Source organism: Trachemys scripta, chromosome 16, assembly GCF_013100865.1.
Source record: "Trachemys scripta elegans isolate TJP31775 chromosome 16, CAS_Tse_1.0, whole genome shotgun sequence".
In the NCBI taxonomy this organism is placed as follows: Eukaryota; Metazoa; Chordata; order Testudines; family Emydidae; genus Trachemys; species Trachemys scripta.
Window position 1 is genome coordinate 6,768,023 of NC_048313.1, and position 13,640 is coordinate 6,781,662.

Consider the following 13,640-nt stretch of genomic DNA (forward strand, 5'->3'; position numbering starts at 1 on the left):
CCCCGCGGCGCCCCTCGCTCCCGACCCGCAGACCCCCGCGGCGCCCCTTGCTCCCAACCCGCTGCGCCCCTCGCTCCCGACCTGCAGCCCCCCGCCGGCCCAGCCCTGCTCTGAGCTCTGCCCGTGCCCCTTCCAGGTTCCTCCCTGTTCGCCCTGAAGGTCTGGTCCTACATCCTGTCCGGAGTTGGTATCATCACCATGCTGCTGGGTTTCCTCGGATGCCTGGGCTCCCTCAAGGAGATCAAGTGTATGCTGGGATTTGTAAGTACACGGGAGAGCCCGGACTCCTGGGTTCTCTCCCTGGCTCCCGGAGGGGAGTGGGGTCTAGTGGTTAGACTGGGGGGGCGCTGGGAGCCCGGACTCCTGGGTTTTCTCGCTGGCTCCAGGAGGGGAGTGGGGTCCAGTGGTTACAGCGGGAGGGGCTGGGAGCCTGGGGTCACCGGGGGGTTGATGCGGGAAGTTTCTCTCTCCCTCATGAGCTCAGGGCCTGGTGCAATTTCCCATCTCAGCTGGCACCACGTGACCCCCCCACAGCAGCCACATCCTGCCAGGCTCTGCCCCCCGCCCGCGGATGGTGCCCGGCCCAGGCTGCTGCGGGGAGGAAAAGTGCAAAAGGAAAACGAGAAAAGCAGAAGTGCTGCAGCTGTTTCTGGTGGGGGAGGCCTCGGGGGGGGGGGTCCCAGCCTGGCTGGGGGGGTGAGGGGATGTTGATCTCCCCAGGGTTTGGGGGCAGAGCTGGGGGTCACCCCCATCAATTCTGGGGTGTCAGTGTCTGATGGTCTGTCTATGTGTGGCGAGGTGGGCGGGGAGCAGGGGGTGGGGGTCAAAGAAGAGAGCTGGGGGGGCCCTGAGGCTGAGAAAATTCACTGACCCCCTTTCTCTTCTCCCCCCCCCCCAGTATTTCGGTTTCCTCTTTCTCCTCTTCGCCGCCCAGATCACCATTGGGGTCCTGCTGTACACGCAGCGTGTCACGGTGAGTGGGGCGTGCCGGGGGCACTGCCGGGGGGAAGCTCACAGCACCCGGGGAGGCTCGGCCGGGGGCATGGCCGGGGGAAGTGCGCGGTGCCAGGACCTTGGCTGGGGGAAGTCACCTCTCCTCTCCTCTCCCCCTCCCAGCTCAGTGGCAAGGTGGGGGTGTTCGTGGAAGACGCCATCCGGACCTATCCGCTGGCAGGACCCCCCAGCGAGAAGCACCAGAGCTGGGACTTCATTCAGGGGCAGGTGAGAGCCCTGGGACCTGGCCCTGCGGGGACCCGGCCCAGCCCTGCAACCGGCCCCGAGTTCTGCCCTTCTCCTGGCAGTGACGCCTGGCTCCCGAGCCAAGCCCCGGCGTCGCTGGGCTCCCCCCAGGAGAGGCCGCGGCCCTTTTTCCCAGTGGGACGCCCCATTGACCGGCCTCCCCCGGTCCCTCCTCCCGGAGCCGTTAGCCGGGCCCTCGACCGGATCCATTTCTCGTCCCTCCCGCCCCTAGCCTGGGACCAACCCGGCTACGAGACACCAGTCTCCGGCCAGACCACACTAGCAGGGCGGCTCCCAGGGACCCACATGCCGAGGGGCAGGCCCCTGGCCTCCCAGATGGGGCTGTTGGCACCAGAGACCCTGTCTCGTGGCCGGCGGCCCGGCCAGACCCCACAGGCTGGTACCGGGGTGTTACCAGATTTGCCCTTTACTTTGGGGTGCACTCATTGATTAGGGTTACTCTTCGGGGCAGGGGTCTGTATTTCTCTCAATGTGCTGCTTGTGTCACGTGTGTTTTCATATGGAGCTGTACTTCTCCCTGCTGCAAGTCCCCTCCCAATGGTGCGACGCTGCAGGACCTCGGTTCCCCAGGGCTGGGTTCCTCCAGCCCCAGAACTGGACACACACAGACACACAAACACACACATTAACAGACCAAGTCTGAGCAGACCGGGACAATCAGCCCTTTCAAGTTGACCCCTTATCTGCCCCTGGGCCGAGCAGCACTGCCAAGCTGCCCCCCTCGTCTGTCCCAGGTTCACACGTCCCTGTCCCCACGCTCCCGTCACAGTGGTACTGGCTGAGCAAACCCCACAGGATTTGGGGCGCTGCCGGGATCTTTAGCTTAGGTAAGAGGAGCGTCACTGCAGAGGAAATGGGGGAAGCTAAAGCCACCAAAGAGTAAAGTTCAGAAAGAGAGAGAGGCAACCAGCTTCACCATACAAGTTATTTGCTAGTTCTAATACTAGTGCTACCCACACAAGGAGGCTAAGTCAACGTAACAGTCACACTATTAAAGGTTACAAAAGTCAGCTATAGAAAACTCTCCCCGAGCGAACAAGTCAGGGTTAGAAAGTCGTCCCTGAGGTAGAAAAGAAAACGGAGGGAGGGCGGGGGGATCTCACCGCTCCCTGAGGCTTGAACTGGTCGCGGTTCCCAGGGGATGGTGGGAGCTCAGGGGCCTGAGAGCTGGAGCCGGGCAGAGCCCCCAGCACGACCAGGCAGGAGAAGATGGAGTCCCGGGGGAACGGATGCGGGGTTCGGGTCCAGGCATCGGAACACACTGGAACCCAGGTCGGGGTTTTTGTCGAGAAACCACAATGGTGGAAGGGAGAACGCTAGATTGGTTTATGGGTAAACTGATGACTCCAGGGTTTTCTTTAGGCTATGGGTGGTGTTAACCCTTTCTCCCCCGCAGGGTGGCAATGCACCGCATGGGGGGAAACTGAGGCCGCACAAAATCGTTACCAACAATTCCCGCTTCGCCACTGACACAGGCCTGCTTAAATCTGGCCCCTGCGGCCACCTTGCGCTGTGGGGAGAGACCCCACAGGCCGCCCCTTGGTGCCCAGCTATGTAGACATCAGGCCCCGGGGGCCCGGGAAACCAGGGTGGATTTGATTTAAATCTCGATTTAATCATGGTTTTCTACATAAAAGTGCATTCTTGTTGGCTGTTATAACCTTAATACGTATCCTTCACAACTCCGAGATAGATGTGGGTTTCATTTTTAGAAGGTGCACGCTATACATTTTTAAACAGTGATTAATTTTGAAAACTTTTCAGATGAGTTTTACAGCTGTATCAGAAAATGAATGAGTGTTCGATTATTTCATTTACCAAAGGTAATTGAATCAGATATTTGTGAAGTCATTGGGAGGTGAAGTATCTCCAATTCAACAGGTTAATCATTAATATTTGGAGGATTTTCTTGCCAGGCTGTATTAGGAGGAGAACATCACCAGACAGACATTTCAGTTGTTTTATGTAACTAAAACAACAACATTAAGTGTTCTGGATTTTTTTTTCTTCAACAGCAAACATATAATATTTGACCAAAACAAGCGTATGTCCCTTGCTTCTCACATTTACCTCCAGACTTCTTCTCCTGTCCAGATCTAGTCCGCCCCCAACAATCTTCGATTCACTGAACTTTTTGGAACTTTGCACTTTTAGAGAGAGATCAGGGATTGACTCTGTGGACACAAATCTGCAGAGGGACAATAGGGTTGGGGTCTGTTATTTCACACCTCTATATATTATTTATTTATTTAAAAACATGTTTGCTGTTAACAAGCATGTTACCCCTGGAGACACGAATCCACAGTCTGAGAACTGCAACACAAAGCGTCGCCGATGGTCTCTTCTAGACTGAGCCCTGAGCCCCGCTGGGTCGATAGAAAGATTAGCCTCCGTAATCTCGACAGAAGCCCCTGGAGCCCCATAAGATTGGGGTCCCTAATCCACAAACTGTTGGAACTCAGTTACAAAACTTTCCTTAACCATGACATGAATATATTGTCTCACACTGTAGAATTAGAATTTATAATCCCTATTCCATGACGAGGTATCTTTGAGCTATAATGTGTTTTAAGTAAAACGATCTTTAGATAGTTTTTTCCCTCAAAAAGCATTTTGTCAAAAAAATCCAATTTAAATAAAAAAAATCCATTTTTTATCCACCCTGCTGGAAACCCCTGTGCACCCCCTCGCCCCCGGTGCCTCTGCTGGTTGGCACAAGGCACCTGGCTCAGACATGCCCTCCCACTGTCTCTTCCCCCTCCCTCCTGGCAGCTCCGGTGCTGTGGCTGGAACTCGTACATGGACTGGCACCAGAACCCCGTCGTGGACAACTCGTCTCGCAAACTGTACCCCTGTTCCTGTCACAACAGCTCCAGCCCTGGTGAGCGCGGCACTGGCACCAACACCACCGAGGTCCCGGCCGTGCAGGGGGCCACCGGGTTCTGCACTGCTCAGGGGGAGTGGCCGGTCTACAGGCAGGTGAGTGCTGCCTGGGGCACTGCTGCGGGGGAAGCTCGCAGCGCCGGAGTCCCCGGCTGGGGGCACTGCTGTGGGGGAAGCTCGCAGCTGGTGGCGGTGGTGGGAGAGGATTTTGTAGCAGGTGCCAGTGTTCTGACCCCACCTCCTCTCCCTGCTGTCATCCAATCAGGGCTGCGCGAACAGCGTCCAGGGCTGGCTGGCCAATAACATCATCAGCATCGTGGGCATCTGCCTGGGCATCGCCCTGATGGAGGTAATGGGGGGGCAAGGGCAGGGCTGGGGAGCAGGGGCCACCCCCAGGGATGGGGGGGGTGCTGGGGTGGGGATGTGGGATCTCCCCCCCCCCCTTGTGACTCAGTTTCCCCCTCCCCCCCCGCCCAGTTCCTGCAGCTGCTGTGCCTGGCGCTGGCCGGCACCCTGGAGTGCAGGAGACTCACCAGTGGCTCCCAGGAAATCCTGACCTTCCCCAGCAGGTGGTGCCAGTGTGCACGTGTGGCTGCAGTGCGTGGCTTGTGCATGTTTGCACACGCGCGTGTGTCGTTCTGCGTGCGTCTTGGGGCCTGTATTCCTGCCCACTCCATGTCCTCACGTGTGTCGGTGCGTGCCTGTTCCCACACATGTTCCTGCAGCTGGGGGTTATGAATGTGTGTTGGTGCATGTGTGTGAGGGGCTTGTGCACGTGTTTCCGTGTGTGTCAGTGCATGTGACTGGCTTGTGCATGTGTTTCCATGTGTCGGTGTGTGTGTGAGGGGCTTGTGCACGTGTTTCCACGTGTGTCGGTGTGTGGGCCATGCATGTTCCTCCCTGTGTGTCCCTGCACACCTGTGTTACCTCACCCGCATGGGGGGTTCACAGGTGCTAACACGTGTCTGAGCGTGTCCCGGGCCGTCCCCTCCCCGTGCTGCCCCCGCCCCCTGCCATGTCTCTGCCCCACACTAACCCCGTTAACCCTTTCCCTCCTGCCGCACCAGCCCCATGTATCAGGAGTACTGGCAAGGTAACTTACCTTGGGGGTGGTGGCAGGGAGGAGGGAACCCGGGGGGGGAGCTCAGATCCCCCCATCAGCCCCGTCTCCTCCCCCCAGATCCTTGCCATGTCCATGGTGTGCTCCCTGCTCCGAGAGGAATCGTTCGGCGCCCCCCAGGGGCCAGAGCAGGAGACGCAGCAGCTCCCGGGCAGTCCCCAGCCCAGGGGCCTGGCCCATCGCTGGGGGGGTCGGCAGCGCATCGCCTGAGAGCCCCGCGGGGGGCCCCCTAGACAGGAGACGGGGAGACCCCCCCCCAGCATCCCCTGATAATAAAGTATCTGTGGAAAGAATGAGGGAGTTAGGAGCAGTGATTATTCCAGTGGAGGGCGCTCTCCCATGGGGCAGGGCTGGCCCCAAAGCCCCAGGGTGGCACTAGGGGGCGCTGTGCTGCAGGGAGTGGGGCTGGGGGAGACAGACGGATTTCAGGGAATCAACACACCTGTGGGATTGAGGGGATTGACCCCTGAATGACTCAGGCATTGACTCCGCCCCCCAATCATCTACCCCATCACCCTCTTCACCCCCAACCTCTTCCCATTCCCCATCAGACACTATCAGACCCCCCAGCCCCATCACAGCATTGATTTCAGGGGTGTGTGGCTACATTCTTGGGGGGGGGGCCCTGACCCCACTCACACAGAGCTGCTGGGGTGGAGGGGGTAGGCTGTGCTTGGGATGGTTGGTAGGACCTCTCATCTCCCCCCACAGTTCTATGGGGGTGGTTGGTAATAGCAGTGGGAACCCTCAATTAACTCTCCCAGCTGTGTGGGCGATGATTGGTGGGGGAAATGGGATCCCTCCATTAACTCTCCCTCCCCCTGACACCAGCTTGTCAGGGGCTGGTTGGTGTCAGGAGTGGGATCCCTTCAGTAACTCTCTTCCCCCCCCACACCCCAGCTTGTCGCGGGGTCGTTGATGGGAGTGGTGGGCTGGTTGGTGTGAGAAGTGGGATCCCTCTAGTAACTAACTCTCTCTCTCTCCCCCCAGCTCTGTCTCATGATGTTATCGATGTTTCTGTTTAGAAACATGGGCCAGAACTACGACAAGCTGACCCGATACTCCTAGGAAGCCCCTCCCGCCCCAGGGGGTGGAGGGGGAGCAGATGGGCATGAGCCACCGCCCCCCAACTGGGACCATCCAGCATGGGCTGAAGCAGCTTTCTTTCTCTGTCTGTCTGTTCCTGAGTGTTCTTGGCAGGGGGCAGGGCCCCTGGTCCATTTCCCCCCAACCCCAGTGTGTCGTCCCCCGCCCTGTCCCTGGCCTGAGCTGTGCTCACCCTTTGGGGCAGTGGCATAGGGATGGGGCAGCTATTTCGTTCTGTCTCTGGGTATCTATTAGTGGGGTTTGCTGCAGTAGGGAGGGGAAGTGCGGGGTGGGGTGGGGGGGGGGGAGGGAGGTCCTGGTACCTTGGGGCAGGGGGGGGCAATCGGGAAGGGGCAGGAGGTTTGGACATGTGAATATGTCTGTGTGCCATTGAATGTGTTCTCTACGGGGGGGACCCCCGGTTCCCCGCTCCCCAGGAATTCACAACTTTTGTAAAATCCACTTTGTAAATAAAATAAAAATGTGGGGTCCCAGCCCTGAAAAATTGGTCAGTTTTGTTATTTGCAAAGGATGCTGGGAGCAAATTAACCAGGAGGGCGTGTCCCCTCCCACTCCCCCAATGCTGGGGACCCTCTTGTAAATGCTGCCCCCAGTGGGGCTATTTGGTATTGCTAAATGCTCATTGCAAATGTGATAGTGCCCCTCACCTTACCTGGGCAGGCGGCCGGGCGTGTACCTGGCGCGGTTCACACCTGTACCCGAGCCCTGCCTCTCTTGCGGCGTGAGGGAGAACCTGGCGCAGCCCCTGTTCCGGCTCCTATTGTCTGCACTTTTCCCCTGTTCCTCTTTGCACACCCCATCCGTGGCCCCACGAAGTCACGAGACCTCCCGGACAACCTCCTCCTGGCCCCGGCCAAACACTCCATGGACGCCACCAGGAGGAGGATGGTGGGCGGGGGGAGCTCTGCGACCGGGGGGCCTATTTCCGGTCCTCCCTCGTCTCCCGCATCCGGGCAGAGTTCCACTGGGCAGCCTCCGCTGGCTCCGACACCTCCCAGGAGCAGTGGGTGCCGTCTGGGGTTCTCTGCTCGGTGTCCCCATCCAGTACCCTCATTTTGAACCCATGACCTTCACCTTGTCCCCTGTACTCATTTGGTCCCTGGGTCCAGTGGTCCCTCCCGCTAGGCTGGGGGAGGGGCCTTTAGAAGTGGGCGGGCGCACCGCCCACCTCCTGGGTTTTCCAATAAGACAGGTTGGGGGGCAGTGGGTCCCCAAATAACCAGCCCCCGCACCCCACCCCAGAGGTGCATCCCAGTGCCGGACAAGGGGTCCCTGTAGGACCAGCCCCCACACCCTACCCCAGAGGGGCTGCGTCCCAGCGAGGGTTCCCCATATAACCAGCTCCCGTGCCCCACCCCAGAGGGGCCACGTCCCAGCGCTGGGCGAGGGGTCCCCGTCTAAGCAGACACGTGCCGGCCTGAGCAGCGCTGGCTCCCGCCGGTGTCCTTGCGACGTTGCTCTGCGGGCGGATTTCGCCTGGCCAGGGCTACAGTCTCATCGGTTGCTAGCGGCAAATGTCAGTTTCAGGGGGTTGTAACCCTGGGGGGCCTGACCCAAAAGAGGATTGTGGTGGGGGGGGTCACCCTCACTTCGGTGCTGCTTTCGGAGCTGGGCCGTGGCGCTTCCTGCAGCCAGGGGAGGCTCCTGGGGCGGGGAGGTGAGTCTGATCGCCCCAGCCAGTGGTGGATTAATGCCTGGGGGCCTCAGCCAATTTTGGGGCTCCCTGAAGAAACGGGCACCTTGCCCCGGCAGGAGCCACGGGGGTGGAAACGCCGAGCCCAGCTCTAGGGCTGCTCCAGCCCAGAAGTGGGGGTGTATCACCCTCCTTTCTGTGCTGCCTCTGGGGGTGGGACTGATCTCCCCACTGAGGGCGGCCCTGCAGGGAAAGACGAGTCCTGCCCCGCCCGGCCCACCAGCCGCACTCCTGGCAATGCGGGGAGATCAGATTTCCCAGTGAAGGGCTTATTTCACGGTCCGTGACACGTTTTTCACAGTTGTGAAATTGATAGGGCCCAATGCTTCATCATACCTCTGGATCGTTCTCTGTCAAGTTATAAAATATAAACCGTATTCGCCCTCACACACCACCCCGTGAGGCAGGGCAGGGCCGTCCCCACCGCTCTGCAGATGGGGAAACTGAGGTCCTGAGGAAGTCTGCAACGGAGCTGGGTGTTGCTCTACGCACAGCTTCACCCCGCTGCCCGAGCCGCTGCCCTGCCCAGCCGCTGACGCAGAGGGGGGAGGCCGTGGGCATCTCCCGGCGAGTGCCCAGGTGTGGTGGGGCACCCTGTGACAGGGCCCCTCCATGCTGGCCGGTGGCTGGTTCTGGAATCAGAACCCCGTTCGAATCAGCGCCCCGGGTGAAACGGACCAGTGCGGGTCCCAGGGAGGTGGCTGGTCGGTGCTGGGGGAGGGACCCTGGGGCGGTGGGGGGAAGGTCCGGATGGGGGAAGGCGGGGGGGTTGGGGGGGTCTGGGAGGACTGAAGGACTGGGGGAGGTTTGGGGGGGGGGGAAGGGAGTTCAAGAGGTTGCTGGGGTCACAGTGCTATGGGGCAGGATTTCATGGGGGTGCAGAGATTGGGGAAGTGTTGGTCAGAAGGGGGATAAGCTGGGGTAATTATGGGGGGAGGGCTGGTCAAAGATGGGGGCAACTACATGGGGAGCAATGGAGAGAGGTCGATGCAGGGGGAGAGGGACCCCCAAGGGGCAGTTGCAGGGAGAGAAAGGTGTATATGGGGGTGGAGGGATGTGGGGTGGCTAGAGGGAGGGGCGTGGGGAGAAGGGCTGGGGGATGGAGGAGGGTGCAGGTGTCTGGGGATGTAGAAATGGAGGAAGAGAGGGGTGTGGGGGAGGAATGGAGGAACAAGTGTGGGGGGGAGGGAGGGATGGGTTATGAGGGGAGGGGGCTGGAGGGAGGGATGGAAGGATGGGTTGTGGGAGGAAGGGGGATGGAGGAAGGAGTTGGGGAGGGATGGGTTACGAGGGGAGGGGGCTGGAGGGAGGGATGGAAGGATGGGTTGTGGGAGGAAGGGGAACAGAGGAAGGGGTGTGGGGGGAGAGGGATGGGTTATGAGGGGAGGGGGCTGGAGGGAGGGATGGAAGGATGGGTTGTGGGAGGAAGGGGGACGGAGGAAGGAGTGGGGGAGGGAGGGAGGGATGGGTTGTGGGGGGAGAGGGAAGGAGGGAGGGATGGGTTGTGAAGGGATGGATGGGGGAGGGGTCGGGGGGACAGAGGGAAGGGGGCCGGGGTGGAGCGGCGCCCCCCACCCACCCACCTGCTCTGTCCCCCCGCAGACCGGCTCAGACGCCGCTGGCCGGGCCGGGCCGGGCGCGATGTGGGCGCGGTGGTTGCTGCTCGGCGCCCTGGGCGCGCTGCTGGCCGGGGTCGAGGGCTCCTTCCTGCCGCTCGTTGCCCGCCGCCTGCTGGGCCACTTCCAGCACCTGCTGGGGGGCAGCCGGGTGAGACCTAGTGACCCCCCGCCCTCCAGGGATCCCCCACCCTTCCTCTGGGGTCCCCAGGGACCTCAGCCATCCCCATCCCCCACAGGGACCCCACAATAACCCATCCCCACCCATAGGCACCCCCACCTGCCCCTCTGTCCCTCCCCAGCCACCCCACACCCCTCCCCAGACACCCTCAGCCATCCCCACCACCTCTCCCTGCAGCCCCTGGGACTCCCACCCTGCCCATCCCCTGACGCCACCAGGAACCCCCCACCCTTCCCTGACAGCCTCAGCTGTCCCCGCTACCTGGGACGGGACTCCTGGGTTCTCTCCCCGGCTCTGGGAGGGGCGTGGGGCCTAGTGGTTAGAGCCGGGGGCTAGGAGCCGGGGCGGAGGCAACGGACTGTAACACCCAGGACTCAGTCCATGTGGGTTGTTGCAGGCGGTGTTGGGGAAGGAGGAGAGGCGCTTTGAGGCCCCCATTGATTTCCGCAAGCTCCCCCCCCAACTACCACACCGAGGAGAAGGAGCAGCGCAGAGTGGGGAACGCCACGCTGTACAGCCACCGCGAGATCAACAAGGTGAGCAGGAGCAGGGGGGTGGCGCCCCCACCCGCCAGGGCTCCCCCAGGGACGCCCGGGTCAAGAGGGGACCTGAAATCTCCATGTAGATCTTCACCTAGGAACGAACCCCCCTGACCCCAGCTCCCTGGCTAGTGGAGGGGGGACGTAATGTCCCCCCCAGGGCCCAACGGGGGCATGGCCGGAGCGCCCTGTGCTGTGGCTGTTCCCTGCTCGGACCCGAGTTCCTTCCCCAGCCTCCTTCCTTGGGCTGAGCCGGTCCTGGTCCTGGTCCCGTGCAGGTGACGGACAACGAGACGGGCGCGATGCTGTTCTCCGACAGGACGGTGACCTCCGTGGAGCAAGGGGAGCGGGGCCTGGCGGAGAGATGGCGGGTGAGTGCGGAGGGGCTGGGACAGGCAGACACATGAGGGCATGGCTGGGGATGGATGTGGGGTTGGGGGTGGGGACCCCGCATTTGCGTCATTGACGCGAGCCCTGAGTGACCTCCGCTGGGGGTTGGCAGTGGACTGCACCTCTAGGGACTTCTGGGAAGATGCTCGCAAGCCAGGACTCCTGGGTTCTGCTCTGGCTCGGGGAGGGGAGTGGGGTCTAGTGGTTAGAGCCAGGGCATGGGGGGGCTGGGATCCAGGACTCCTGGGTTCTCCCCAGCTCTGGGAGGGGAGCGGGGTCTAGTGGTTAGAGCTGGGGCATGGGGGGCTGGGATCCAGGACTCCTGGGTTCTCTCCCCAGCTCTGTCAGTTACTATACACAACCCCCCCGCCCCGACGTGGACCCCCCTCCTTCCCTGGCTGGCTCCTTTAACACCCTGTCTCCTGATTCCCTGGTGCCTGCAGACTTGTGACGCTCTGTTGCGAGGCTGCGTGCAGGGCACCTGCCACCTGTATCTCCCGGCAAACACGGGCGTTGGGGCTGCAGCCAGGGGGGGGAAAGAAGAGTCAGTGGCAGAAACTTATCAACCCCCTGCCCCCACCCCACCTCTTGGACTCCCCTCTCTCCGCCTGCCAGACCTTCGGAACCAGGTTCCGGGCCAGGGGACAGTGTAACAGACCAAAGGAGTCTGACGCTGGCCCCATGGCTACGCTCCTCGCTGTCATCACTCATCCATTGGTAACAGGCGGAGTCAGGATCACCAACTGCCTTGTATGGGAGGGGAAACTGAGGCACGGAGCGAGGAAAGGCCTGCCCATGCCCAAAGGGCACTCAGAGAGTCAGGGACACAACTGGAAACAGAACCCAGGAGTCCTGGCTTGCAGCCCCCCTGCTTGGACCGACTCCCCTCCCAGAGGCAGGGATGGAACCCAGGAGTCCTGACTCCCAGCTCCCCTGTTCTAACCACTCCCCTCCCTCCGAGGGATAGAACCCAGGATTCCTGACTCCAGCCCCCGCTCTAGACTCCACTCTTCTCCCAGAGCCAGGGATACGACCCAGGAATCCTCGTTCCTAGACCCTCCCATCCGTTCTAACCCACTAGACCCCTCTCCCCTCCCAGAGCCGGGGAAAGAACCCAGGAGTCCTGGTTCCCAGACCCTCCCCCCCAGTTCTAACCCACTAGACCCCGCTCCCCTCCCAGAGCCAGGGAAAGAACCCAGGAGTCCTGGCTCCCAGCCCCTGCTGCTCTAACCTCCTTCTCCTCCTAGGGGCATCTCCTCACCAGTCTGGGCCCAGGTACCGTGTCCCACATTCCCCATTTACCTGTGTCTCTTCCAGGGAAGCCAGGCAGAGTCTAGCAAGGAAGGAGCAGGTGATGGGGCAGAAGCAGACCCTGTCCTAGGGAGACACGTCCTGCCGATCCCCCGCCCCGGGCTGGCCTTCCTCATCATCCACTTACGGCGCAGAGCCAGGCCCGGGAAGGCCTCTGACATCAGCTGGCCGGACGGCGCATCCCTTAGCGACAGGAGGCACAGGCTGCTAGCGATCCGGGATGGGCTGATGGAAGCCCCCCGCCCTCTGAAAAAAGCTCCCCCCATTACTCAGGCCTGGCACAAAGCTGTAGCACGGGGGGCCCATTTTTTTCTTCTTCTTCAGGAAGCTGTAGCAAAAAGGGAGAGAGAGATTTGAGTCGGCGATGGAGAGGATGCTGGCGGATCTGTGTATAAAGTCCTGCTCCTTGGTTTTTCTTGCAATAAAAGTTCTCTCTCTGGCAGGGGGTAAATTGGAGAAATGAAATTCTAAACTCAGCTGCTTTTACGTAGGCATCCCCCCCACTAGATCTGTCCAGGACCCCAGTGCCCCAAGCTGCTTACATTGGCCAGTCCACTCAGCAGTTGGCCTCAAGAATGAGCCAGTGGCAATAGTTCCACAGGCTCAGGGTGGATTTTCTCTGCTCAGTTTTCAGTTCGCCCTGTTCAGCTTAGCTGTTCAGGATCAGAAGGCAGGCGACTGCACCGCTAAGCCTTAGAGCGTCCCACTCTGGTCTCAGGCCCCCAGCCCTCCCCATTCTCGGGGCAGGCACCCGTGATACTCTCCCGTCACAGCGGGGTTCAGGCTGATTCTCAGTAGATCTGACGTTAGCTTGGCACCAGCGATGCCAATGAGCGCCAGCTTCATAAAGCAAAGTATCACTGATGCGGAACAAAAGCATTCCAGAGAAAATAGAGCTAACCAATCGACAGCTTCTATGCCACCCCGGCGTAGCCGGGGACACCCATGTTCCACACAGGGACCCTGGCAGGTTTGAAGGGTGCTTCGGGGTCTACTGCTCTGGTCTCACGGGGGGGATCAAAGTTACTGATCTACCTTCTCCATCCCATTTGTTGCTGGCTGTAGCCTCTAGCGGCTGCCCGCATGTTCGTCTCCCAGTTTTTTCCAACGCTCTTCATCAGCAAGATTTCCCAGTCCCCTTGTAGTTGTCACCCGTCATCGAACCCCCTTATAAGGGTGTGTCTACATGACCCCCTCTGCCAGTGGGGGTATGAAGAAGGGTGATCCCTGACTGTGCCAGCAGAAGCCCCGAGTGTTGACACAGTTAGGCTGCCAAATGGCACTGGTTTCACTCGGTAGGGGTGGAATAAGCTACGCCGGTAAAAGGCCAGCTTTGCTAGTGTAGCTGCAGCCGGCGTAGTATACCAATACAATGCTCCTAGTGTAGACCTGGCCTGTTTGTACTAGATCCCTTTTAGGATGAGGTGATCAGAAGGAAACTCAGTGGGACTGGGACATATCCCCAGCTGGTGTCAATCGGCCATCGCTCCACTGGAGTCAATGGGGCTAGCTCCCTGCACCCACACCGAATTTTGGAGCC

At 60.6% G+C, this 13,640-nt stretch overlaps 2 protein-coding genes across 2 annotated transcripts in view; both read left to right on the top strand.

Annotated features, from left to right (window-relative positions):
* Window positions 1–6,854, top strand: part of LOC117888952 (leukocyte antigen CD37-like) — a 42,057-nt gene extending 35,203 nt beyond the window's left edge. Inside the window, exons 2-8 of the mRNA XM_034792748.1 lie at window positions 116–261; window positions 899–973; window positions 1,117–1,221; window positions 4,033–4,239; window positions 4,409–4,492; window positions 4,621–4,712; window positions 6,254–6,854. Of these exons, the coding sequence (XP_034648639.1) occupies window positions 116–261; window positions 899–973; window positions 1,117–1,221; window positions 4,033–4,239; window positions 4,409–4,492; window positions 4,621–4,712; window positions 6,254–6,266 (722 nt within the window). The 3' untranslated portion in view covers window positions 6,267–6,854. The remainder of the gene's footprint in view (window positions 1–115; window positions 262–898; window positions 974–1,116; window positions 1,222–4,032; window positions 4,240–4,408; window positions 4,493–4,620; window positions 4,713–6,253) is intronic.
* A 2,850-nt stretch (window positions 6,855–9,704) lies between these two features.
* DKKL1 (dickkopf like acrosomal protein 1) lies at window positions 9,705–12,434 on the top strand. Its single transcript, XM_034791724.1, is given in 6 exon segments — window positions 9,705–9,830; window positions 10,258–10,314; window positions 10,316–10,396; window positions 10,678–10,770; window positions 12,107–12,397; window positions 12,399–12,434. Coding segments are annotated over 6 exon segments (684 nt in total).
* The last annotated feature ends 1,206 nt before the right edge of the window (window positions 12,435–13,640 follow it).